Genomic DNA, 27,500 nt, shown 5'->3' on the forward strand with positions numbered 1-27,500 from the left:
GAGCCTTCTCACCACCAGCTTCTCTGGAGCACACTGGACTGCTGAGGAAGATTAACTCCATGAACAGCCAGGGAGGAAAATTTTGAGATATCTGAGAGCATAAAGAGGACAAAAGGCTGGGCTGAGGTTGTGATTTCAGGAGGCAGTCAGTTTGCTATACCTGTTAAAGCATGCTTCCTCCTGCCAGGTGTCAGCCCACAAACCCATCTAAGACCCCCTTAAAAGTGTAGGGGTGCGGCAAGCATGCATGGTGGTAAATGGAGAGGCCAGAGGCAGCAATAAGTAGTATATACATAGTCCATCATAACTATCCCTGCCTCTCCAGGAAACCCACAAGGCTGCTTCTCCAGTCCTTCCGACTAATCCAAACTGTCCTTGCATGCCTCTCATCAGCAGACCTCCCATTCCAGCCCCATGCCTCAGCCAGAGAGTCAACCAGAGGCAAAATGCAGCCCCTTGTGACCTGCACTGACATGTCACTGACAAGCAGGTCAATACCTGTATGGAAACTTGGCAATATTATACTGCAAAGATGTTCCAAAGTTCCCTAATTTCCCAAGTAACTCCGTTGCTTATAGCAAGACAGAGAATGAACTGTCCCTTTGTGGGGAGGCACCTGGCTACTGATCAGACCTACAGTTTCACCTTTACATTACTAAAGATGGAAAGATGCACAGGTCTCAAAACAAACATCAATTACTTTATCCTCATCTGTGAGGAGCTAAAGGAAAAAGCAACACTACTTTACCATTACTACACTCCCTTGATGAGACTCTCCTGCAGCGCAAGACACTGAAGCATCTGTTTGATGCATGGTGTGGATTCAATAGGCCAAATGAAATTCCAGCCAGCTTGCCAACAAATGACAGGTTATTAATTTCCACATGTCTGATTTCACCCCAGATCTTACAACTTTTCACACCCAAGTCATTTCCAGACCTTGCTGCAAAGAGAAGTGGAGAGAACACTTTCTAATACATATGCTATTGAATATTTAGGCCCTGGTTCTCGAGCAAATTCTTTGCCTTCAATGGCAAGCCAGGCATGCAGATGCATAGCATCTTCATTCCTCTAAACACAAACCACAATCTACAACCAAACAACCAGCAAACTCTCTCAAACCAAACCTGCAGTGTTGTGTGTATATACATACATATATGCATACATGTACTGAACTTCCTGTGCAGCATTCACTTATAAGAACTGCCCTGGCACACTTCAAGGCACAAAGCTGTGGCACAGAGGAACTCTGGTAGTTATCTCTCCATGTCCGTAGTTTTAAAGGTTATGCTGGAACTGCCACTTATCACAGAGGAATTCTTAACTTAAAGTTTAATAAATCAAAGGTTTCACAAGAAAACCAACAGAGATCAGTTCATTATTTTAAACCCTGAAGGTGACCTTTCATTAAGTCAATGGGAACACTCCCATTACAGAAGAGGGACTCTTCTTCATATTTTACAGAGAAGGAAAATACAGCAGGGTCCACACCTAGTTCACCCAGAAAGCTTTTGAGTTCTTCCATTAAACCACAAACAACATTCAGGAATCAACTCCCAGCCTTGAGCTTCAACCACTAAATCTGCTTCAAAGCAATTCCATTGCTAAGCTGGTGGCTGCAGGAGACCATTCCTACATCCAATTAAACGAGCAGACACTAATCTCTCCATCTGCAACAGATATACATGCCATAGGGGTCTGGACAGGATAAACAGAACAGATGTTTAAGTGCACATACAGTCTGGGGAATCATCTTCAGTGCTCAGTGGCACAGGAACCAGGAGATTTCTAGACACAGGAACTAAGGAGATTGAGACATCTGCCCTTTCTTGTAGCTTTGCTGAGGGAAGCATTAACCTCAGCAGGAAGGTGGAAGCAAGCACGCATCATACCTACAGACATTGCACAAAGATTCCCAGATACATCTGACCCAGCAAACCAATCCATACCTATGGCAAAAAGAGCATCACACTACAAAACCAAACCAGAAACAGAGAGCTGCCAAAAAAAGAAAAAAAGCACCTATGTATGCCCCAGTACTCATTAAAAGTATTATTCCTAAATGCCTGAAGTGTTGGGAGATTTTCATTGTATCAAGGCAACTGCTTCAGCAGGGCTAAATGCTATTTCCCTCAAGCCAACACAAACCTGAAGAGCTTAGGAAAAATAGAGTCCCCAGTCACTGGAAGCAGCTTGCAAATCCCACAGTGTGGCTAAGCCCTTGAAGGCAGCCTGTCACAGCAACAGGCTTCAGAGCATGAACACCTGAACACAAGCATTTCAACCAGCTGCAAAAGGCAACTGTGTGCAAAAGGCACACACAAGATCCAAACAACAGTGCTTGATCCAACCCAAAGGATGTTTATTCTAGTCAGGTCCAGCGGAAAGTGTCCCTGCCTGTGGCAGGGGGTTGGAACTGGATGAGCTTTAAGGTTCCTTCCAACCCAAACCATTCTATAAAGCTCCTCTTGGATGCACAGGGCAGTGAGGACAAATGGATGTCTTCACCAGCATGTGAGGTTACTGAATGCTTTCTCACTCAGGACCACTTCTTCCTTCAGCCCCTGTGTCCTGGGTTCAGGCTGCTAGAGGACTGATGTTCTGCATGGCCCAAAGGGCTGCTTTCAAAGCAGTGCCAGGTCTGTAGAGTCAAAGAGCTACACAAGGAGGCCTCTCCCCTCCAATCGGGAGATAGGTCAAGAAGCCCAGAGAAAGATCTTGAAGATCTCATCAGGCTTAGCCCACTGACCAGCCTAAAGTTATTTCAACAGTTCTTTCACAGACATGCACAGGACTCCTGAAGGAAGACCATCCCCTCCAATACTCACAGAGGGAAAGAGAGGTTCAGTTGGGTAACTTTGGAGAGGCTCCGGGACTGCTCGGGGGAAGATTCAGAAACCAGCAATATCACGTGTTCAAAAGCACTCGATGCTGCATGCTACAGCACAGCCACACTTATACACACCACTGGACTTCAAGGGCTTGTACCTACCTCAAGTGCCCCAAGCTGTAGTAGCGTGACTCTCCATCCGTTGACCGAACCACCTTGACAGCGAACATGGGCTGCAGCTGTCGTAGCTCCAGCAGCACAATGGCCAGGTAGTGAATGAAGAGCAGAGCATCCACCAGCGACACGGCGTACTGCACTATGCCCTGGTAGTTGGTGTCCTTCGAGTCCAAGATGCGAACGCCGTAAAAGAGCCAGTAGGAAAACACAAAAAGGAAGATGAGGACCAACAGAAGGGCCCGAAACACAAACACCCTGGGGATATCTGCCTTAGGCTGGCGGAAAAAAAGAGCCCAGGTCCCTATCAGAAGAATGAGGAGTTTAAACGCCACAGAGATGAACAGTCCCTCACAGACAGTACCACACGGCTCCAGATCATCCCGCCACAGGATCTGGGGTAACAGAATGAAGGCGATGGGGGTAAGGAAGACAAGGAGTCCGAGAACAGCTGCCACTGTTAAGCCCAGGTAACGTTTGCAGTCCAACCCAACGCTGTCCTCCAGATCCTTACTGATCCGGGCAATGTCCTCCTGGGAAATACTGTGCTCAGAGGTGCCTGTGATTGCTGTCGTGGTCTCACCCCAGTTGTCATCCTGAGGGATGAAGAGATAAAGAAAAAACATACTGAAACAATTAGGTTACTCCTTCCAGGTCTTCCATTTTTCTTGCCTGGAAACAGACTTGAGTCCCAGAAAAACACAGCAAAAGCAACACCTTCAATATACTGAATAATCAACCCTGAAAATTAACAAAGCTTTGGAAACAACAGCAACTTGTCCAAACCAGTGACTACACACATTAGGTGTTTAAAAACCTGTAAGTGTAGAGCAGGTAGCTCAGCTTGCTATGCCACTCACTGTACCCCAGAGGTACCTCTTCCAGCACATTTAACAAGTAATACCACGTAACTCTTGGAAACTGGAGTCATCATCAGTTCCCATGTGCAGGGCAAGGACTAGCACTATTCCAGCCCACAAATTCTATGGTGCAAGTACACCACAGAAGCACCTGGAAGGGAAATCATCATTTTAGTTGTTGTTGCGCAATCAAAAACATGTTCACACATTATTTCTCATCCGTAACAGAAGCAAGTTCCTCCACTTTGTTTTCTTTTACTATCCTCTAAGGTTGTGCTGCCCTCAATAGCTGCCATTCTAATAGAAGTTGAATTAAACCAACAAATAGTGGTCACAGAGGATATTTTCAGGTATGGGGCTTTAAATTTAGAAGATCCTAGACTACCAATGATATTAGTGTCCATTACACTGTCAGAAGCCACTCAGCCACAAAGCAGCTTACCTGAAATGCCATCACCATACAGTCAAGCTTCAGATTACATTATGTTTTCCAAAAGTCTCATTTCTTCCCTAGCTAATACCAGAGCCAGTTCTCCCATCCTACAATGCCTCCAATTGCTTCTTCCTGGTGCTGGCACAGCCAAAGAGTTACACTAACATGTATGGATTTGACTCAGAGCTGCTGCTGGAGTGACTCATGAACATGAAGTCTCCCAATGGTTCCCATAAATACACACCAAACAGCAGCAATACACGCACTTTGCTGCTTGACACCTTTGCAGCTGCAAACACTCATTCAGAAGCAGGTGTTCTGCTCTTTCTCCTACCCTTCTGTGTCCATCTACCTGCAGTCCGTGTCATTAATAGGATTTACACCTTCCCCAGACTTCTGCAGCTAAATGTACTGATGGAACTTGTTATAAAGAAAGAGGCATTATTTTAAACTTTTATTCACTTCTTTAAAAGCATCAGAGGAAAGAGTCTTCAAGTATCTTTGGGAAAGGAGTTGACAGAGGCAGCACAACTACTTTGAACAACTCCAGGGATTTAACTTCTAATGCACTCCAAGACATGAATACCTCCCATGCCTAGAGCAGTAGGGTTTTCAGACAGACCAACCACAAGCAGTCAGCATCTTTAATTTTCTGAGTCCCTTCTTACCAAAACAGAGGCCCCAGAAGAGATACCTGCATTGTAGTATGTCCTGAAAGGCAGCATATTCCTATCACATTTCCCTCTTTGCCAGTGTCTCCAGTAAAGCAACCTAAGCATTTCAACTGTTTCATGTTTATGCATGAAATAGCTCTGCATAGTTTCCTCCATTTGATGAGCTGAGAAACTGTGCAGAAGAGAGAAGGGACAGAAGCACCACAGCAGCTTAAGGCTACAGCTCAGAAGACAACAGGCAACTTTATCTCAGTTCACCCTCAGCTCTTCCTACTTGAAGTGCCAAAAGCAAAACAAATATGCAGTTATATGGAAATACAAGTCTAAATCCGCAGGGGGACAAAGTTGTTGGACCCAGCCCAGGGCACACTGCTCCTCAGCAGAAAAGTCTTGCTCATGCATCAACTTATTTTGCTTTCGCTTTAATGCACATTGAGGAGGTCTGCATGAAAACAAGGGCTTAAGAATTCACCAGTGTCTTTAGATCTATTTGAAGCAATAGCCAGGACTCATAAAAACAACCATTTGATTACAGATAAATGGCAGTACATGAAGCAAGCCCACCTGAGCTACGCAAATACTGTTACAAGTACTACCATACACAGTTTGGAAACTGGGCATCAGTTACTCTGGGTGTATTTGAAAGGGCAGAAGTGGAGCTCCACAGCCAAGTATTACACAACTCAAATCCAGCCCAGGAGGCACTGAAACATCTTGCATTCCATATGATCTTTTGAAAATGAATATGCACCTTCACATCAATTGCTACAGCAGAAAGAATACCAGATCCATCCCAGGTGCAATCGAAACCTAGCATTATTCCATTCTTTATTTAACCCAGTATTACTGTACTATTTTTGAGTGACTTCACCCTCCTTCACAGCTATTTTGTATTAGTTATACATTTCTTGCCTTCTTTTCCTACTGGGACCCTGGTCATAACATGCTTTACAGGATTACCTACAGCAAATCCTGCTTAAACCCCCCCATATACAGGTAAAAGGGTTGACCTGAATAATGCGCAGTGAGATGATGGAAAGAGGTATTTCTATAGAGCTTGGCAGATGACACTCTGGAGACAGAGGCAAACTGGTGCCACAGGAATAGCCGTATCAGCTCTAGTGCTGTCAAAAATAATGCTCTCAGAAAAAAGATTGAGACCACGGCTTTATGCATGAATCAAGGGCACCTGCAAGGTAGTGATTTACTAACAGCATGCAAGCAACACTTTTCCTACTCATGTACCAGTAAGTCACATGCTCTGTTCCGGAGGCCATACTATATTTGAGTTTACTCCCTCCTTACCTGGCCCTCCTCTGCCCGAGAGGCATCGTTCCCAAGCAGTGGCTCTGCAGGAGGTGTCTGGATGGTGACGGACTTCTCAGAGCGACTCCCATCTTTGCTTCGTGGCGATTTGTGCCTGTCCCGGCTCCTTTGCCAAACACAGCAAGAGGAGAACAAAGTTACCACATACCCTCTCTGTGACTGGAGAGGGAAGCAGAGGGGGCAGGATACATCCCCATCACCTCCATCTTCTCTTAAAACAGCTTCCACTATTGCTGTGCTTGAAAGGAAAGCTCGCGTTCTCCAAGCAACTCCATTTGGGATTAACTGCTCTACACAGCTCTCCATCAGCAATAAAGTGTCATCTCAGAGGGGTGTATACAATTAATACAAGGAACTAATCACAACAGCTTTAGTTCCTGCCACATAGTCTTGTCAACTAGGAACTTAACATTGGAGAACAATCAGTGAGATTTATTTCCACTGGTTAATAACCCCCAGTTAACCTTGTACAAAGCAAGAACATTCAAGGGTACCAGAGTACACCTGCAGACCTCATGGCTTCTCCTCTGAGATTGGTGGGATTTAACTCATCTTGACACAACCTGCTCACCAACATTTTCCTCTATGATTTTTATGTTGTATCTCTACACATGGCATGCTAGGCTTCAAAGGGCAATCCATGGGGGTAGGGGTGTTAAAGAAGGGATAAAGGCGAACAAGAGATGTTTTACTCAATAACTGGACTGCAAGCAGACTTCATTTCATGGAAGAAGTCTTTTTTCAACCACACAAGATAATTGCCTTTGCAATGCAAAGTTCCCCTTTGGACCAGTTCAGTTCTAAGTTGCAAAGTGGTGCGCATTTTGCACATAAAACTAATGATGATGCAAGAAAAAAAGAAGGAATAATGTTTCCAAGTAATCGGAAGTTTCAGAGCAAAATGCTTTTGAGGCTGCTGAACTACCACAGAGAGGACTTGTTATTCAAGTTCACAAAAGCCTGACTTCTAATCCAATCAGTGTTGATAAAGCACTTGCTGCGGACTCAAGTACCACTCAAATTCTATTAAAACACCCCAACACACCCTCACAGAGTAGGCAGGAAGACTGTGGAGAGAGACAGGAAACATTATTACACAAGAAAGAAATGGCATCAGGAGAGAAAACAACTGGCAGTTACATTTTAGGAGTCTGACATGTCTTCTCTCCACAGACTCCTCATCCCTCATGCTTCAGGAGCAGACTTAAATGATTTTTTCCTTCTGCTGGTGCTATCCCAACCTTTCTGGCCATTCACGACCCCAACATGCATCCAACCAATTGATGATCATTAAATCAGCAGCATTATTGCTTCCAGTCTCCACACTGGATTCCTTATGAGAACTCTCCACATGTATCTCCTCCAGAGCTGTGGCCTCACTGATTTCATCCTGGCTTACAATTTTTCCATGGGACACGTCCTAGCTCAAAGCAGTAATTACGAATAAACATTTCCTTACCCTTGTCTGTGGGCTTTTTTGGAGTGACCTGAGTAGTGGGAGTATCCTGAATATGTCGATTCTGTATCCATTGCAGCAGACATGGGGTCTACACAAAGGGACACAGATTTTTCCTTAGAAGATGAGTTCCTGGTGCTCCTGAGGCAGAGTCCGTGGTAAAAGTGCTTTCCTGGGTACTCTTGGCTTCCCAGTCATCAGTGAGGTCTGGTCCTCAGAGTGAGCTTCACTTACAAGGAAACCGATCAGAAGGCATGGGAGGAGGGTGCTCGGCTCCTCATGATTGACCTAAGGAAAGGGAAACATGGAAGTGCACTCTAAGCAAAGCAAGACATCATTCCTGCTGCATCAATTCCCTCACCCTGCCACATGTCACCAGTCATTACACTGTGCCCAGTTCACAAGCTTGTCCTGGCTGATCATAGAATAGTTAGGGTTGAAAAGGACCTTAAGATCATCTAGTTCCAACCCCCCTGCTACCTCTCTTTCCAGCCAGGTGAAATATATGCATTTGTAGAGCTTTAAATAAACTGATGACTGCTTTGCAAAGTCTAGCCTATTCATCTAAAAACCCATTAGAAACAGCATAATCACCTGAAAAAGTGACTTGGAGAAGACCTAGCAGCCTACATACAGAAATTCACCCCCAGGAAATGCACAGGGCTTGACTTCCACACTCCCATCTCTTCACCTGTGCAACACACAACCCAAATCCCCCCAGATTCAGAACAGCAGCATTACAGCCTATATACAGCAGGAAGGCATGGGGGGTGAGGGTGACTTTCCTAGGAAAAATGCAGGAGAGGATCAGACCACCGTGCCTGAACCTGCTTTGTTTTCACAACTGCAAGGTGTGCCCATTTTTTGCAAGCATACAATTGATGGTTCTATGAGCACCTCCCTTTCTTTGCAACCTTTGCCTCCAGAAGCTAATTTGGGCCCTGAAGAATTGAATTTTATTAGGAATTGTATCTATATATACACATACTAAGAACGCAGGGGAGAGCTGATTAGAGATCACATCTAGCTTATATGGGCCAACACTTCTTAGATTGTAGTTCCTTTTGGAACAGAAGCTTATGTCCCATTGATAAAGGGCAGAAAAGGGTCATGGTTTTTGGAACAGAAGCAGGGCAACACTAGAACAATTCATAACAGTGACATGTCAAAAATCTCTGAACCCTGTGGGGAAGAAAGGGAGACATCATTCCGCTTTCCAAATGCACATCCTACGTTAGGTGAGAAGAGAAATGGAGGAAGGGAGTTAGTCACTGCTTTGGGAAAACACATGCAAACGGTGCAGAGGGAGGAGTAGCAGCTATGGACTGAGGTACCTTGGCACAGCCCAGTGTTTGGCATGCAGGAGCACTCTCACATGCCTCCTGCCCAGCCAACACAGGACTACAGCCATGCCATACACTCAGAGCAGGCAAAAGACTGCTTGAAAAATCAGACTAGATCCCTGCATTGTCTTCTGTACACAGCAGTTTTAAAAGCTGTTAGCAACAGAACAGTCAAACACTGCTTTCAGCCCTCTCCCTCCCCAAGCGCAGAGGGACAACAGAAATCAGGCTTTATACTTGGCTGACTATTCTTTCCAGCCATAGATTCCTCCACTAACACCTCCAGAAAAGCTTGTAACTGAGCAAGCTGTGCCAAGGAACGAAGCCTTTTCCCCACAGGGTTCCTTGGCTGGCAGTGCAACCTGCAACCAAGAAGTGTTCATGCTGCATTGGGAGCTGCAGGTATTTACACAACACTTGGGCTTGCCAGGGCTTTTGGAAAGGAGAAGGCAGGAGGGACCTTCCGCATACAGGGATATCCGAGCTCTAAACACGTATCTTGCCTCAAGAAAGCTCTTTAAAGGCAGCAGAGAATATAGGACAAATAAGGACAGGAACATAAGTCCTGGTTTAGGGAGGGGGAGAATGAGGGTGGATTTAAACAAAGCAAGACATGAAGCCAAGGTACAGCACAGCTTGGAAAATGGCATCATTCCTGTAACAGGAATAAACCTTCCCCAGCCTGGGACACATGATGTTAACACTTGCTAACTCTCCAGACTTGCACACAGCCTGGAACTTATGTCTCCAGCAATAGGCTAGGACTCACTATAGCTAGCTTTTATCTCTGTCCTGCTATGCAACCACAGGAAAACCCTTCCTCTGTGTCTGTCCTTCTCCAATAAATGGGGTTAAGGCCACTCCACCACCCCCCATTCAAAAACCACTGATACCACCAGAGGAGATGGCCACACAGAACCTTGCAATCATTAGGCATTTACAAATCAGAAACACCCTGTTGAACAAAAGGTGGTAACAAGTATTATAGGCTTAAATCAGTGACTGTGATGTTACTGGAGTCCCTTTGAGAAGAAGTCACTGTCTTCACAAGTACGTACCACCACATTACAGGAACAGGAAAAGCAAGGATTGCTGCCAGCATACGTACATCAGGAAGGGTTATGCATTTTTCCTGGGCTTCTAGGAAAGTACCGACTCTCAGCCTTCTCCTGTAACCACATAAAAGAATTTCTCCCCAGCTCTCAGAAGAATCAGAGCTGAGACACAGGGACTGGGTACAGAGCTCCTCTTCTGATCCCTCTAACCAGCACAGGGGCAGAGAACATTCCAGCAGGTAGAGGCTCCTGTGGAAATGCTGCCTAGACGGGAGCCATGGACGAGCAGTGCCCATTTGAGGGTGGATGAAGCCAGGCAGTGCTGGGCACCAGGCAGAGAAAGCAAACTCCAGCACTGGAACGTCAGGGCAGGCTGGATCATGCCAACTTTCGTTTTCCGTGTAAAAAAGAGCAACGGCTTTGACACAGCTCTGTGAAAAGTCAACAAGGCAGCCCCAAAAACACTGAGTATCCTGTGTTGTTGCACCACGGCCTTGCCCCAGCTGCAAGATAACACACATATTCCTGCCAAGGCAGTTCCAGGGCTGCTGGTAATAAAATACCTCTGCCCAGCTTCAAGTGGGAACAGCAGAAAACCACTCATTGGCTTTGTCTGGTGCCTAACTGAGGCTGATTGTCAACAAAGCTTCCTAGAATTGGCCAGCAAAGGATAGCATGGGCTAGACACCACTCCCAGTATGCATAGAATGAGATGAAGAGACCAAGGAGGGAGGAGCACAGTCCAAACACACTCCTCACAGCCAAGCCAAGCAGGTTACCTACCTCAAGGTCTATTTTACAGCAGGAAGGAGACTAGCCTTACCCCAGAAAAGCTTCTGGAACTGCTGGGGAAAAGGTAGGAGGAGACCAAGAGACAACTAACATGCTAGACTTGGAGTTCTTTTAATGGCATAGACAGAAGTCAATGCTGGATTGGCCACCACCCCAACAGTGCCCACCACTGGAGCCTGAGCAAAGCTAGAGAAGACAAGACGTATGGATACGGTGGTGTTATGAAGGATACACAAACTAAGCACAGTCTTTATCTCCAGTACTACATCACTACTAGTGATAATTCTTACTCTTTCCTCTAAAGCAAGGGCAACTGTGCTGGGTAAAGAAAAAGCCCCATCATTTGGGGCCTCATCCCTCCACAAACAAGTGTGACTAGAGAGCTCAAGTTAGCCAGTTGAAACAGCTTCACAAAAGATCATTACATCTCTCAAGACACCACTTGAAGGCATGGTCTGTTTGCAGAGCTTCTGGCCCTGTGTGAAAGGAAGCTGCTTGAGCCTGAGGGTACAGTTGCACCATATTGCAGCACTGGAGTAAGTAGCTTCCACCTCCACAGCACGGTTCACCACCCTCGGTTGTGTCAACACGATTCGCAGCAAGCAAACAGCACTGCTGGAAAACAGAACACAACAAAACATCCCTTGGCTCCCCCTCGCCACACTTTTGTCTTGCAGCCTTTCTGTGACCTAGTTCACAGCACAGACCCAAACAGCAAACCCAACCCCAGGGTGAAGAGCAGTGCAAACCAACAGCCAGAGGGGAGATGGGAATGCCTCCTCCACTCCAACCACCACCACTGCGTAACGGCACACCCAGCACACTGCTCCCAGTAGGCTGGCACTCTCACTCTGCCTTTCCCTTACTCACCAGTGATGGAAGGATGATAGAAGGAAAACAATGCTAAGGATGCCCCAAAGGAAACTTCTGGGACCTTACTCTGGAAAAAGGAATGGCTGCATCCTGCAAAGCAGTGGGGAAATGCCCCTCAATAACATACAGATCACTGTAATTAGTTTCTATACAGCTCCGCAGCTTATTGTAACTCCCCCTTTTCATATGCTCATAAATCTCCAAAAAGACTTCTTTTGAATCACTATTTTCCATGCTGGGAGCCCAATCCCATTTCCAATGAAGTTCGCTTTGTGATCGTCTTCAAGGGAGCACGCTTTGGCTCCCAGCCCAAGGGAAATTTAAAAGACCAAGTTACATCTTTAAATGAAAGAGGGCAAACACAAACAAGAGCACTCTTTTACATCCCATGCTTTTCTAATGGCTTTTCCCCTGTGAAGTTGAGGCAATTTCAAAGCAGCTCAGCTTTGAAATCTCTGCAGTTTCAATCTTGCTCTGTTTAAAACTTGCTATCATTTAAAGTCCATTTGCCAGTTGGCTCATGAAGTTATATTGGAAGTGCCATCTGGAGCACAAGCAGCCACAAGTTTCTGCAAGGATGTCCTCAGCTCCATACATCATCAGCCTCATTTCTTTCTTTAGCGAAGAGCTTTACAAATTAAACATGCAGAACCCCAAGGGCTAAGCTATGGGATAGAATCATAGGATCAACTTGGCTGGAAAAGATATTTAAGACCATCAAGTCCAACCGTTCCCCAGCACTGCCAAGGCCACCACTAACCCATGGCGCTGACAGCCTTGTCTACACAGTGTATGAACACTTTCAGGACAGTGATTCCAGCACTGCCCAGAGCAGCCTGCTCCAATGCCTGGGCACCCTTTGGGGAAGGAATTGTTCCTCAGCTCCAGTCTAAACCTGCCCTGGTGCAGCTTGAGGCCGTTTCCTCTTGTCCTGTCACTTGTTCCTTGGGAGAAGAGACCAACCCCACCTCACTCCATCCTCCTGTCAGGTAACTGTAGAGAGCAATAAGGTCCCCCGAGCCTTCTCTTCTCCAGACTAAACCCCCAGGTCCCTCAGCTGTTCCTCATCACACATGCTCTCTAAACCCTTCACCAGCTCTGTTGCCCTTCTCTGGACCTGCTCCAGCACTCAATGCCTGTCTTGTAGTGACAGGCCCAGAACTGAACACAGGGCTCAAGGTACAGCCTCACCAGTGTCCAGCACAGGGGGACAATCACTGCCCTGGCTCTGCTGGTTATGCTACTGCTGATACAGGCCAGGATGCTGGTGGCTTCTAGGCTTCCTGGGAGCAAGCTGCCCATGTTCAGCTCCACTAATCAGCACCCCCACCTCCTATTCCATGAGCAGCTTTCCAGTCACTCTTACCCAAGCCTGGAGCATGGCATGAGGTTGTTGTGGCCCAAGAACAGGACCCAGCACTTTGCCTTGTTGAACCTCATATTATTAAATAGTGTTAGGGTCCAAGGGTAAAACTAACTAAGGAATGCCTAAGCAGTGAGGAAACCTTCCAACTCTGGCATTAACACGCCTGCAGTGTATTCCTATTATTCACTTCAGAAAAACAAGGAATTACACAACTTGCCACGTTCAACTGCGGGTATAGTAAAGCCTATGAGCAATGCCACAGGAACCTCTTGCTTTTGAATTTCCTGAGCAGGCTCCAGTCCAGCAATTTGATCTGTAAGCACCCAAGTTCACCCTCTACTCACAGAGCCAAGGCTTTCAGTTTTAACAGCCGACGAGCTTTAGGAAACAAGGCTTTTCCTAAAGCTTTCTGTTTCTATTTGCATGTCACTAAATAGGCTAATTTTGGCCTTCAATCTATCTCTATCAGCCAGGTCTTTCACTTTACAGCAGTGGATGTTGATTTACAAACCCCTCATCCTAAAAGAATGCTTAGTAGTCTGTAAATTCAAGCCCTCTAGCACAAGGCTCTCTTCCCTTTTGCTTCTCAGAGGCTTCTTAGTTTTGTAGATCCTCCGGAATTCCCAGCCTCTAGGCTGAAAACTGTTAGTCCATGATGTGGATATTTCAAAAGGAAAAGTCACTTGGTTTCTTGAAGCAATCTGTTTAACCAGAACATGCAACAACACAGATCTGACAACTGCAGGGCTGTTTCAGTTGACAACAGAAATAAATGCCCAGCCAAAACCACCACCCAAGCAAATGGTGTTTCTAAGCAGCAAGCCCCAGCCCCTTCTCTCCCTGTCACACAGCTAGAAGTTGGGAAGTTCTCAGTGTGGGACCCATAGGTGAAGCACCTCTCTGGAGGATGGCCTTTGCCCACTCCAAGAACCACATCTGCACCACCCAAGTTTCTGAAGCACAACCAGCACTCAAGCCTATCATGTAAATTACACCTCAGCTGCCACTCTGTTTGACTGATGAAAGCTTGTGCTTCCTCCTTTGCACATCTCAAGCTGCACCAGGGGAGGTTTAGAGTGGAGCTGAGGATCAATTCCTTTCCCCAAAGGGTACTCGGGAATTGGAACAGGCTGCCCAGGGCAGTGTTGGAGTCACTGTCCTGGAAGTGTTCACACACCGTGTAAAGGAGGTCCTCAGTGCCATCAGTTAGTGGTGACCTTGGCAGTGCTGGGGAACGGTTGGACTTGATGGTCTTCGAGGTGTTTTCCAACCTGGCTGACTCTGTGACTCTCTCCTTCCTGTGTTGCTAGACCTTCTTAACCCCAGAGCCATGCAACATGGCAGAAGGGCTTCACTCCCATGACACTAGGTCATCTGGGACTGTGCACAGGAACAGTTTCCCATACTGACATTTAAAGCCCTACACCCTTTCTGAAACAAACACGGGAAAGACTCTTGCAAGTCTCTTCAGACTCTGCCTATCCAAGCAGGTAGTACCTGTACCTTACAGTCAAAGTTTACTTTTAGCCATAGCACTGAGATAGCATTAACGGCTATAAACTGCAAAAGGTTTCTCTACTGGAAGTGAAGCCCCTCCTTTAAGATGCTCCACTTCCTCCTGCATTTTCCATTTGAATATAAAAAGAAGAAAGTTTACAGATCCTGTCCAAACCCCCAGTACAACACAGGGGGAGTCTCCCTATCTCCCTCCCCCTGTGGAACCCCGTACAAAGCCAATGCCAGGCTGACCTTGCAAGGGGCCAGGGCAAGGGTGCTGACCACTAAGAAAGTAACCACTGGTTTTAATTTGTCCCAGATAGGTAATTCTGAGATAAAGGCAGTTTTGCGGGGACAACTGCTGTTATCTGGGTAGCACTTCCCAGTACAGCATCGCAGCCTCCCAGTGGCAGCAAACCCTCCCTACATGCAGAAATCCATAAGGACCCCCAAGAACACTGCCACTACTAACCACAACCAAAAGGCCAGCAGCAGCCACAGGGAACTGCTAGCCAGTGACTATGGGCAGTTAAACACTTGCCTGGGTGGTTCATGACACAGGCTGGGATCGTTCCAAAGTTTCAGCTCATTCTTAAAGGAAGCTTTTTGTAAGACTGATATTCACATTTATTTCTGAACAAGTGGAATGATCAGAGCCAACACTGATGCCACATGTAGCCAAACCCCAGCAGGGGAAAAGAACCAAGCATGGTCAAAATGAAGCTGTTCAGAGACGGCAAAGCACTGCTGAAGCTCTCTCCTCCGCAGCTCTTCGCCTCAAAGTCAGGAAGCCCAGTTATGGGCTCACAGACAACGATATCACAAAATGCACTCCACAACATCCTAATCTGCTCTTCATGCCAGTGCAGGTCGAGTTCTGAACTCTTTATAGCTGCAAAGATCTTGTGGGCAGTTTGTTAATGACAAACCCTGGGTCAAAAAACCCCACTGCTTCAAACAGTCACAGAATCGCCAAGTCTGCCTCCCCAGACCAAAACCCCTACTATCAAGTCACTTATGCTTCTTCCACAGACCCTGTGAGTCTGTGAAGGAGTTTAGCCCTTGACATAAGAGTTATTTTACAACCCTGACAATCTTCTAAATCGGCAAACAACGTTTCACAGCGGCTGCCCAAAGCATGCCGCTAATGGCACAGAACAGCTAAAGCAATAGCTTTGCCCTCTGTTGGGCGCACTCAGAAGCGTTCAGGTACGGAACCCAAGCCAGCACTGCCAAGGTACAGAGACTCGACTCTCGGTCAGATTTATCCATGTGAGCTTCCCAGAGCCTAACTTACTGAATGGAAACAACCACGCTGTCCTGTGAGCCCGGGACTTAGGCATCACTTGAGCGACCCAACCAGCTTCTAAACAGAGAAGAATGCCTTCCCTCCGCCTGGTCGCTTCTGTACCCTTTTGCTGACCAGGGGGGTGAGCCCAGCCATAAAGCAGCTTGGTTTATATGGCCTGGGCACACGAGGCACCAGCAGAGCCTTCACATCAGCCTGAATTACATCCATGCCGGCACATTAAGAGCACAGCGGCTCTTCCAAAGCCGAGGCTTGGCAGAGCAAGCGCTGCCCTTCCTGAGGGACTACACCTACGGCACTGAAGCCAGCCGAGATCTCTCACCGGAGCCGGGACCCGCCGTCCCAGCAGCCACCCCGCGGAGCCCCGGCGGGCAACAGGGAGGCCCGGAGGTGGCCGCCTTCCCCCTCCGCCCAGCCGGCGCCCAGCGGGGCCGCAGGGGGCTGCCCCAGCAGCCGGCACCACCGGAGCCCTCAGGGACTCCCGGGTCTCGGCCGGCCGCGAGAGCCGAACCTGCTGCTCCACCGCCGAACCGGGCACCCCGGGGCAGAGCGGCGGCGGGAGGGCACGGTGGCGGGCGGTGGCAGGCAACGGCCCCGGACGGACGGACGGACGGACGGACGGACGGACGGACTCACCTCCCTCCCGCGGCCGCCCCATGCCGCTCCCGGCACCGCCCCGCCGATGCCGCGCTGCTCCCCGCCACCTTCCCCCGGCGGCAGCCGCCGTCGCTACTGCTCCGGCCGCCGCTTTCCGCTTCCTGTGCCCGGCACCGCCCCGCCCCGGCCCTCCCCCGCCGCAGCCACCGCCCCCGGGCGAGGCTTCCCTGCTCCATCGGCGGCCGCCCTCCCGCGGGAGCCCGCTGTCGTGTCTGGCGCCGCCGCTGCCCGTCCGCCCCCGGGCCCCAGAAGAGAAGCATGGAGTCAGCTCGGTTCGGTTGGACCTCTAAGCTCATCCAGTCCAACCGTTCCTCAGCACTGCCGAGGCCACCACTAACCTCTGGCACTGAGGGCCTCATCTACACGGTGTGTGAACCCTTCCAGGGACGGTGACTCCAGCACTGCCCTGGGCAGCCTGTTCCAATGCCTGGGCACCCTTTGGGGAAGGAATTGTTCCTCAGCTCCAGCCTAAATCTGCCCTGGTGCAGCTTGAGGCCGTTTCCTCTTGTCCCATCACTTGTTCCTTTGGAGAAGAGACCGACCGCACCTCACTCCATCCTCCTGTCAGGCAGCTGTAGAGAGTGGTAAGAGCCTTCTCTTCTCCAGACTAAACCCCCCAGATCCCTCAGCCGTTCCTCATCACTCTTGTGCTACAGACCCTTCACCAGCTCTGTTGCCCTTCTCTGGACCTGCTCCAGCACCTCAATGCCCCTCATGTAGTGACAGGCCCAGAACTGAACACAGGAATCAAGGTGCAGCCTCAGCAGTGCTCAGCACAGGGGGACAATCACTGCCCTGGCTCTGCTGGTTATGCTATTGCTGATACAGGCCAGGATGCTGGTGGCTTCTTGGCTTCCTGGGAGCAAGCTGCCCATGTTCAGCTCCATCAATAATCACCCCTAGGTCCTTTCCCATGAACAGCTTTCCAGCCACTCTTCCCCAGGTGTGGAGTGTTGTAGCCAGCAATGCTACATCACTTCCAGCTACAATGCTGGCATCTCCCAGCCGGCCCTTGCTGCAGCCATACCTGCTGGGGACTCACATCTGGACCTGTTGCTCACCCCTTTGAGGCCCGATTTAGCCCTTTGAACCTCTTGCTGAAGTTCTGCCTCCTTCACATCTCAGCTCACAAAGCCTGCCCTGGGCACCTCATTCGTTACACCCATGCTCTGGGTAGCTGGGAAGGGAACAGGAAGGGAATAGGAAGGGAACAGGCAGAGTTCTGCATGCCATGCAAGTCACCTTTCCTGTATTCAAATGTTGCTCCTTTTTCACTTCACCTTTAGGTTGTCTTACCCTTTAAAAATAGTCAAGATTTCAATGAACCGGCACCTGGGAATGCATGAAGAAAATCTAGACCTCCTAGATTCCAGCCCTGTGCTTTGAACTCCTGAAGAACCATCCAACAAAGAATAAGTGCAGAAGATACTGAAGTTATTCCTATCCTATTCTGTGTTGCATTATTGTGGCTTCTGTAGATTGGATCTTTTATTTTTGCCCTTCAGTTTCTCCTCATTCCCTTTTTCCACACTGATGCCAGGGTTTTATTTGTGGTGCTTGCCCCCTACTCAGCATCCACACAGGATGGAATGACTTTCCAATGGAACAGTTATCCAGGAATTCAAAGAAGCATTTCCCTATCAGTCCAATTCGGTAGTTACACTACCTCCTGTTTCACATGTACATGCTTACCCAACCCTGGAAGAGGCTGGTATCAAGTGATAGGCTCCATCTTGTTTTATGCATCAACATGTGTCTAAACTTGCCCAAGGCCTGGATACTCTGCTGCATTCCAGGCACTGGCCCTGCCCTGGAAAGTGTCTGACAGCCTGCTGAAAGCCTCCCTCTCAGCCTCGCTGGCTGCTGATGCCTCCCATGGCTCAGCTATCACAACATGGTTTGCTTCTTCTCTGCTCAGAGGTGGGAAAATGCAACTAGAGGCAACAGGGTAGAGGTTATGCAGTCCATGCATCTGCTGCAAGGGAGAGACTGAGTGCATGGAGCAAGGTTTTACCTGTGCCACATGGGGAAGAGGACAAGGGGAGATGCTGCCCTGCCTGAAAGGCTACGGAAACTTGGAGTTAACAAGGGAAAAGGGTCTTTTTTCAGAGGTCTTTGACTGGACTTCCTTGAAGGCATCAAAAAGCCTCTGTTCAGTCTGTATTTCTTCTCCTACTATGCTACCCCAACTGCTGCTCAAGAAGATTTAGAGGATTTCTAAATACTAGTTTCGTGGTCTAGAGCAGCAGGACTTGTTTCAACACCCCACATAAAGGAGATTGCTAAGAGATCTAAGCTAAGGACTTACACAAACCTCAGACAGGACCAGCACCTACGCCCTGTCCAGACCTAGCTTGTGTAGATATCTGCCAGACCCAGCAGTGGAGGCCCACTTGCACGCAACTAGGTCAAGCTGTTACACAGAGTATCAGCAAAGGAGGAAGACGCTGGAGATGGGCTGTGACATGCTTATCTCTCATCATCTGTTTAAACCATTGAGATGTGAGGAAACGTTTGCCATGAGTTTGGCACGTCTTCTCACAAATGCAATACCATCTGAACAGAGCCAAGACGGATGGATGGTCGAGTCCAGCATGGAAAACACACACTGACTCATTCATGCAGGACATTCAAAATGATATAGAGCCCTGCTTTTTAGAGGAAATACTCAAACATGATTCTACTAATCCTGCTACTGCATTCCTCAGGTTTGTGTTTTTCATGCTGAAAAGCAAGAGTTGGACAGAACACCAGGGAGAGATGGATTTTGTGGCCACAGTTGTGTGCAACAGAAGTTATCTTGGATCTACTTAGAAGAGGTACTTCTGGAATGTGGGCATTATCCCTTCTTATAACAAATCCTCTAGCATTTGTGTCTTACATTTTGATTTGCTGATCACAGTGCATGATCAATGTACTAGCCGGTCAAATGAGCTAAAGAAAGGTCTATGTTCTCTTTTCTAGGATCCTCTAGTGTAAAGTGATGGAAGCTATCACACAATTTGACGTATAAGTTACCCTTTGAAGTTATTTCTTTGCTTAAAAGCTTTATACATTCACTTGTTCTTAAATAAATCCATTTACTTATCCTTATATTTTTCTAAGGACCATCTTTCTGGGCCAGATTCTGCCTTGTTTGGAGACATATACATACACACATACTTTTGTTAAAATATAAGGTTGAATTTGCTGTAGATTTTCTCCATCACCTAGGAAACCAGTCTATTTTCTTCCCCCAACATATAGCCTCCACCTTTCCCAACACTCAGTGACATATCCTGATAAATTTGTCTGCGACATGTGCATAAACCCTGATTTTTCCAGGATTTCTCTTTCCTGAGTTGCATGAAAAGATCCTTCTTAAGTTACAGGCCACAGAGATTCCTCACCAAACACAGTATATCTGTACAATGCTTTGAGAATCAGAGGCAGCACTTTGTTGAGCAAGAAGCACAAGTATGAGCTGAAGCAGCACAAGTAAAACATCATTCTCAATTATTGCCCGCTGTTAGATGGCATCAGCTGGAGCCTCCAGTGCAGGGTGTAAAGTTTTCCACTGAGACTGGATGCCACTTCATAGGTGCTACCTGAGGAAATTGCTTGTACATCCAATGTGAACTCTCTGTGATCTTGCTCTGTGCCACTGACCTCAATCTAGCATCACATGTCTTGAGCTTAAGTAAACATGCAGTGACAGATACGCACAAGAAGCCACATTTCAGCTCTTCTGCTGCAGAAATCTTTGTTTAGAGGAAGAGAAAGGCCAGAGGGACACAAGTACAAAAGAACACCTTCCTTCCCTTTTGGGGTGGTTGCTATTTAGAAAGGGAAAATGCGTAGTACTGCACAGCTGAAGAAACAGCATGACATTTATTTTGCACAGCAGCTTGCATAAAAGCTACTAAGCCCTTTATGGAATCAGTTATCCAAAATAAGTGATTTCTGCCCAAATAAAGAGGTGGGTAGCAAACACTAGAAAAACTTCACTTGGCTGAGATTCTGCAAAACCTAGTTCAGGATTCACTTGAAATCTCACTTCCATTTCAAAGCAAGTAGAATCATAGAATGGTTTGGGTTGAAAAGGACTTTAATATCATCCAGTTCCAACCCCCTGCCATGGGCAGGGACACTTTTCACTAGACCAGGTTGCTCCAATCCCTGTCCAACCTGGCCTTGAACCCTGCCAGGGATGTGGCAGCCACAGCTTCTCCAGACAACCTGTGCCAGCGCCTCAGCACCCTCACTGTAAAGAACTTCTTCCTTATATCCAACCTGAACTTCGCCTATTTCAGTTTGAACCCATTACCCCTTGTCCTATCATTACAACAGTCCCTGATGAAGAGTCCCTCTCCAGCATCCTTGTATCTCCCTTCAGATACTGGAAAGCTTTTCTTTGGATTCAGCAGATGTAAAGAATATTGTTTTAAAACCCCCAAAGCAACAAAAGCTCCACAGACCAGAAGTATTTCCTAGGTAGATTGAAAGGGGAAAAATAAGGTAGATTTCATCTGTGCAGGTGAAGAGGACTAGGGGGAAAAAGAACATCTTTTGTCTGACTTGCCCCTAAGTCAAGAGGGCTAGAACCTATTGCATACCATGAGCTTTCCTTTGTGCATACCAGAAACTCTGCAGCCCCCTGTGGACCTTATATTAGAGGCTTGTCATATCCTCCTCTCCTTTATAACCTAGTCACAGGATGGGGGTCACAGCACAGAGGCAGAGCCCCATCTTCTAGAAACAAAGGAAAGAATGAGTCCTCAAATAGGAGTACCTGGCAATAGTTGTGGCAGACTGTTTCAATCTGTTCTGGGGGACTCAGCCACAGAACAAATCCTGGCCATGTGTAATTGCACGGTGGCCAGAGAAGCCGTAGGTGGGCTGGGATTTGGCCATAGCTGAGGAACAAGAACACACTGGAGCACTTGGGAATGAAACCCTTTTAAAGAAGGGCAATAAATATACAGGAAAAGAATAAGTGGAGGAACAGAGCCTTGTGTCTGCAGAGTGAAATTCCGTGTTCTGTCAAGCTGGCAAAGAGAAAAACATAATTGGTGGTTTAATTCTGGCAAAGAGGGAGCGTTTTTCCCGGTTGGAGATCACTGCCCTTCTCTCCGAGAGGAAAGAGCAACATGCGCTGCTGCACTGATGAACAGTGCCACCAGCCGGCCTGCGGGAAGAGTGCCAGTTCACATGGCAGGGAAAGAAGAGAATGTACATCCATTGACCACCTTTCACTCCACAGCCAGACTCTTATCCTGCAAACCCTTCTCCAGATACATCCTGTGAGCAGCTGCAAGGAAGGTGTTACCCACAGCGTGGGTAAGATACACAGCACTAGCTTAACTAAGCTTCAGCAGGGCCAAAGGAGATAATACATCACTTGGGCTTGACTGGTTAGAGCTAAGAACTAATGACAGAGTATCCAACCCAGGAAGGCTTCTTTGAGTGTGGAACACCCCAGTCAGAGTGATGATCCATGTCAGAATCAGGCCTGTAACCAGATGGTGCCACAGAGGCAGTGTGAATGGAGCCAGTGAGATGTGTGTTGGCAATTAGGTATGGAAGACAAACTTTCCACTGCTTGTGGGGTGATTTCCCATTCAAAGCTGAACTCTAAATTGAATTAAGTTTGGCATCTCACAGTTTCTGTGGTCAAAACACTTATTAGGAGAGCTACTATTGCCTCGTTGTACTAAAAAAGCACCCTATAAAATACGCTAAAGCCAACAGTGCCAACAATGTAAACCCCAGGCAAGTTCTCCTGCAATAGAGTAAAGCCATCAAAAACTCTGCATGGAGAGTGAAGTCTTGAAGTGAATCAAAGTGATATGGAACCTTTCACACAGCTTTTTGGGGAGCAGTAAGGAACTGATTTTGCCCAACACCTTCTGTGTAATGAAAGAGCAGCTGTGGGAGAAGGAAATGGGTCATTCCTAAAGCCAGGCTCAAATTTTGGCAGCCGTGCACACTTTTGCCCAGAGTAGTGGTCAGGATTTTGCTAGATTTTAAGCATTATGTGGCTAAATATGAACAGATGGAAGTCAAATGGACTTCTGGGGGACTGGATCAGTATAAACAGTTTATATTATGTGTTTGTCATGTGGTGGATGGCTTCCTTTCCACTGAAAGGTTTATGTGGGCATGTACTCAGATTCCCAGGTAACCACTAAAAAAACTGATTGAAATGAGGTATAGTGAAACAAGGGATGAAATCTGAATAACTTTAATGGAAGGAATAACTACTGACCATGAGTGAAAGTTTAATTTTCTGTCTCCAAAACAGATGTAGGATAGAGCCAACATCCTTATCCAAAGAGTCTTTGAGCTCTGAAGCAGTCTTATTCGTCTCCAGAGCCACTGACAGTATGTCAGTGTTCTGGCCGGTAAAGGCCAGAGAGATAGAGAGGTGAATAATGGCTGGGTAAGCCATGCTCCTGAGGTGGATGCATACAGGAGGGCTGTGATGTTGAAAGGATCCGTGGCTTTTTGTGCATGTTTCTCAATGAAACTACTGCATCTTTATGGCTTTGAGACTGTCATTGAAGATGAAAGTGTTTGTGAAGCAGAGGAAGAGCCTTTATTCCTATGGAAGTAGTTTCTAATAAAAAGTGTCAAGGAAAAGAATGTCAGACATGTCCATTAAGAGATTCACCAAGGAAGGAAGCAGAGTGCTCTGAACACCATTGTCTTTGTTTCAGGTTTTCAGTTTCCCAGGATTGCTGACAGTGGCAGTAGAGCAAATTCAAGTCTTCTAAAGAAGTGACAAAACCAGAGCTTCCTTATAAACCTCTGTTTCCTTTCCTGGAAGGTGAAACCACTACCGTGTTCAGCCAAGGAGCCAGGTTATCACTTGGAACTCTGGGATGGGGTTTTCAGATTCTCACTTTTGCTGCTTTCTGAGTCATTTCCGTCATTCTGAACTCCCAGTTATCTCCTCCCCCAGACATGGTATAAACAGGTCAGCTGGGGGCTCTCAACAGAAGACTTAGTTCTAAAAAAACATCTGACAGGCATCACACTAATCACAGAATGGTTTGGGTTGGAAATGGAAAGGACCTTAAAGCTCATCCAGTTCCAACCACCTGCAAGGGGCAGGGACACCTTCCACTAGACCAGGTTGCTCTAATCCCTATACAACCAGGCCTTGAACACTGCCAGGGATGGAGCATTTACCACTTCCTTGGGCAACCCATTTCAGTGCCTCACCACCCTCACAGTAAAGACCCTCTTCCTCCTATCTAAACTGAACTTCCCCTGTTTCAGTTTGAACCCATCACCCCTTGTCCTATTGCTACAGTCCTTGCTGGAGAGTCTCTCTCCAGCATCCTTGTAGGCCCCCTTCAGATACTGGAAGCTGCTCTGAGGTCTCCACGCAGCTTCTCTTCTCCAGCCTGAACAGCCCCAATGTTCTCAGCCTGTCTTCATACGGGAGGTGCTCCAGCCCCTGAGCATCATCCAAAATGGTCCTCACTGTGGAATGAGTACCTGAATGACTGCAGTCAGAGAAGCAAAGACTGCATGAGGCTGCAACAGAAAAATAGACATAAAATCCCCTCTGCCCTCCTTCTTTGATCTTATGGTGCTTTAACCTTCTATTGCCTATGAAGAGGAAAAGCAATACTGAGAGACCAAGAGAGTCAGCAACCAAATCAGAAGTAGCAGCATTTCTCACTTGTGCTGCTCAATCTGGTGAGCTCTTGCTATTGCTTGCAAGTCATTTTGTGGGTTAAAATCACCATCAGTAAAAATATCTATATCTGCTGCTCTCAGATTCATGCCAACTCCACCTACAAAGAAGAAGGTCACAAAAACCGTCACCATCAGAAAATGAAGGAGAAGCTCGGGAATTTATGCTATGCAAGCGTCTGTCAGATCTGATCAACTCCAATTCATCTCCCAGTCCCAAATCTAAGTCTCATAAGGATCTGAAAAGATGGGTAAGCTTCCGTTTTCAGCTTCCTGCAACAGCCCAAACCCAAGCTGTGCTGTGCAACGTAGTAAAGAATGATAGGGTGCAAGTAAACTAATGCAAAGGTGTCTGGATATCAAACTGGTGAACAAGCCATATCCTTCTGCTGGCAGTGAGAACTGACTTCAACGAGGCTACAAGGGACTGCCCAGGTCATCACTTGGCTGCAGCAAAGAAGCAGCTGGTAAATACACTGTTGAAACAGTGGAAAACACCAGGCCCAACTTTACGAGAACCAGATCCTAGGTATTTATATGACTTAAAATTTTTGAGGTTGGAGTTTGGGTTCTCATGGGGGGAAAACAAAACAAACCAGAAGTTATTTATGGTTTGTTGGGTTTTTTATACCCACTATTGTGACTACATACTGCAGTTAAAGAGAGGGGAGCTGCTGCCTTACATTTCTTCCAGCCCATGCCAAGCACCTCTTCACTGGAATCACAACATCCCTGCAAGCAGAGCACCTGAAAAAATCTGTCCATAACAGTGATGGAAATACTGTTAGCACTCCTGTTCCCAGCTGAATACAAGCTGCTTTGGCCAGACATAGCAGCGTGCAGTAAAAAACAACTCTTAAGGCTGGCTGACATGGGCAAGGAGAATTCAGGCACTGTGGTGAGAAACACACTCTTACAATCTAGTACTAGGTTCTTCTCTTCAGTCTCTCCACATTGCCCCCTCAATGCACTGCAATATCCTTGCAGCCAGGCTTGTCCAGGAAAGTCTAACCAGAAGGCCAAAGGAAGCCCTAGTTCAATGCTTGAGATGAAGCAGTACAGATTCCTCCTCTGGAGACAAGCAGAAGCCTGCCTCTGTGCTTGAACAGAGACAGGGAGGTTTGAATCTCTGTACCAGTCACAGATCTGCCTGAGGAGCTAAGAGGGGAGGAAGCACAGATGGCAGTCCCACGGTGTTCTTTATAGTCTCAGGAAGGTAAGAGGCTCTAATGTGAATCTATCTGCCAGCTATAGAGGATGTACATGCTCAGTAAATTTAAGCAATTCCACCAGCTTACTCAAAGGAAGGCTGTTCTCATCTAAAGTCTGATGCTTGCAGGAATAAAATACTAGCTAGATTCTTTAAGCTCAACTTGGCACATTATGGATCTTGGAATAAAGCAAGTAACTCAAGTGACTGCAATATGAAAAGTATCTTGGCATCAGCTACCGAAAAGAAAGCACAGAAACCAGATGTCCCAGCTGAGAGACCCCAGTTCAGAATATGTCTCGTCTCCCTCAAAAATCCCCACATGAACAGGCTCTGCAGGATTCAGAACTCCCTGAAATCTTGACAGAGCAAAAGAAGAGTGTAGAAGCAAGACAGGTTGGTTGTCTCTCCTCTCCTTACTTACCCGCTTTTGTTGTTCAGCAGGAAGATGAAGATGGGCTGTTGACTGAAGTTGTTAGTGGTGAAGTGTCTTTCTTCTCTCCAACAGCACCATCCAGCGACTTGTAACTGTAGCCTTTTCAAACATGCAACATGTATGTTTCTGAAATTCCATCTCTGCTCTTCCCCTCTTACTTCATTCATTATTGTCTCACTGCTGGCCTGAACCAAGGCAAAATCCTCCTGCCTTCATTTTCATTTTATTGCCTTCAACTCTTCCATTCTTTCCCAGTTAAACCTTGTGTAAGCTGAAGGAGTGACCCTGATTTACAGATTACCTGCTGGCAAAGGGGAATTTAGCTGAGTCTGAAGAAGAGACTCTTAGCATTTAATTTACTATTTGGAAACACAATAGGAACATTCACAGCCTAAGTAAAAGAACATTAGCACACAATCCCATTTCAGACTGTGCTGTGCTGGCTGCTGGCCCCAGAAAAAAGCCAACAGCTATTGGATCCTCCTTATGCAAACTCCCATGGCTTTCGATGTGTGCTTTCCTGTGAGCAGTATGGGATATAGCCCTACATTTGGCTTTATCCTGCATTATTCGTTGTCCAAAACTATAAACACCAAACAAAAGCCTCTTTCATGGGAAATCCTAAGTAGGCATGGAGCCGTGTAGACTGAAACAAAGGGAAATGTCCCCAAACCACTTTGCTGACCTTGCCAAAAATGGTCTGCTCCAACCTGCCCAGGCAGATATGTTGGGGCCTCACTGCCAACAACTGTTTTAATCAAGAATTAATATCCTGGTGTGAATGTGGCCCGATTGCACTTTGTGATGGACAAACTGAATCTACAGCAAGCTTATTGCCTTCAGTGAAATTAGTTGAGGACTCAGATACATGACTGAACAGGGATATGTAACAAAATATTGCTACCTTGCCATCTGTTAGCTCAGTTCTGCTGAGGAACCAAAGCTGACACTGCTTTGAAGAACAACTTTTAAGTGCCAGCTCATTTCAGGTAGGTGGTAACACAGCAAAGAGCTAAACTCAAGGCCCTTCAACTCACAGCACCACTGCAAGAATATGGGTTTTCTCTACTAAGCAGCAATATATCTTCATCACAGCCCCTTCTCCATCCCTGGCAGATCAAACAAAATCAAAGGAACAATATATGGCAGTGATCATTAGGACAAACCCCTGCTGCTAAAGTGTGCAGAACATACCTCTATAGTCCATGTGGGCTTGCAGGGTATCAAGCAGTTGAGTCATCTGAGGAAAGAGCAAGACACAGTGGCCACTGGAAGAAGAACATGAGGCACCATGAGCCTCAACATACTGTGACAGCATTTCACAGAGTGGTAGAGGGGCTACAGCAGCTGAATCAGTCACTGTGGGTCACTGTTACATAGCAGGGCCTCACCACTCTGTACACTGAGCCTCACAGAGTCATAGCCCATTCCCTCACCACATTTTCAGCCCCACGTTCAAATGCAATTAGTTAGCTTCGTCTGCACCACCAGTTGCCATGTCTAGAGTATGGAGTCACAGGGAG

General features: G+C 47.0%; 1 protein-coding gene across 1 annotated transcript in view; it reads right to left on the bottom strand.

Moving 5' to 3' along the window:
- Positions 1 to 16,743, bottom strand: part of VANGL1 (VANGL planar cell polarity protein 1) — a 40,953-nt gene extending 24,210 nt beyond the window's left edge. Inside the window, exons 1-4 of the mRNA XM_057404140.1 lie at positions 16,625 to 16,743; positions 7,757 to 8,041; positions 6,277 to 6,403; positions 2,993 to 3,600 (exon numbers count right to left, since the gene is read on the bottom strand). Of these exons, the coding sequence (XP_057260123.1) occupies positions 2,993 to 3,600; positions 6,277 to 6,403; positions 7,757 to 7,839 (818 nt within the window). The 5' untranslated portion in view covers positions 7,840 to 8,041; positions 16,625 to 16,743. The remainder of the gene's footprint in view (positions 1 to 2,992; positions 3,601 to 6,276; positions 6,404 to 7,756; positions 8,042 to 16,624) is intronic.
- Between the last annotated feature and the right edge of the window lie 10,757 nt (positions 16,744 to 27,500).

The sequence above is a fragment of the Pezoporus wallicus genome, unplaced genomic scaffold (genome assembly GCF_028554395.1).
Source record: "Pezoporus wallicus isolate ANWC-B61680 ecotype Strahan unplaced genomic scaffold, APGP_CSIRO_Pwel_v1 contig_6598, whole genome shotgun sequence".
NCBI classification, from domain to species: Eukaryota; Metazoa; Chordata; class Aves; order Psittaciformes; family Psittacidae; genus Pezoporus; species Pezoporus wallicus.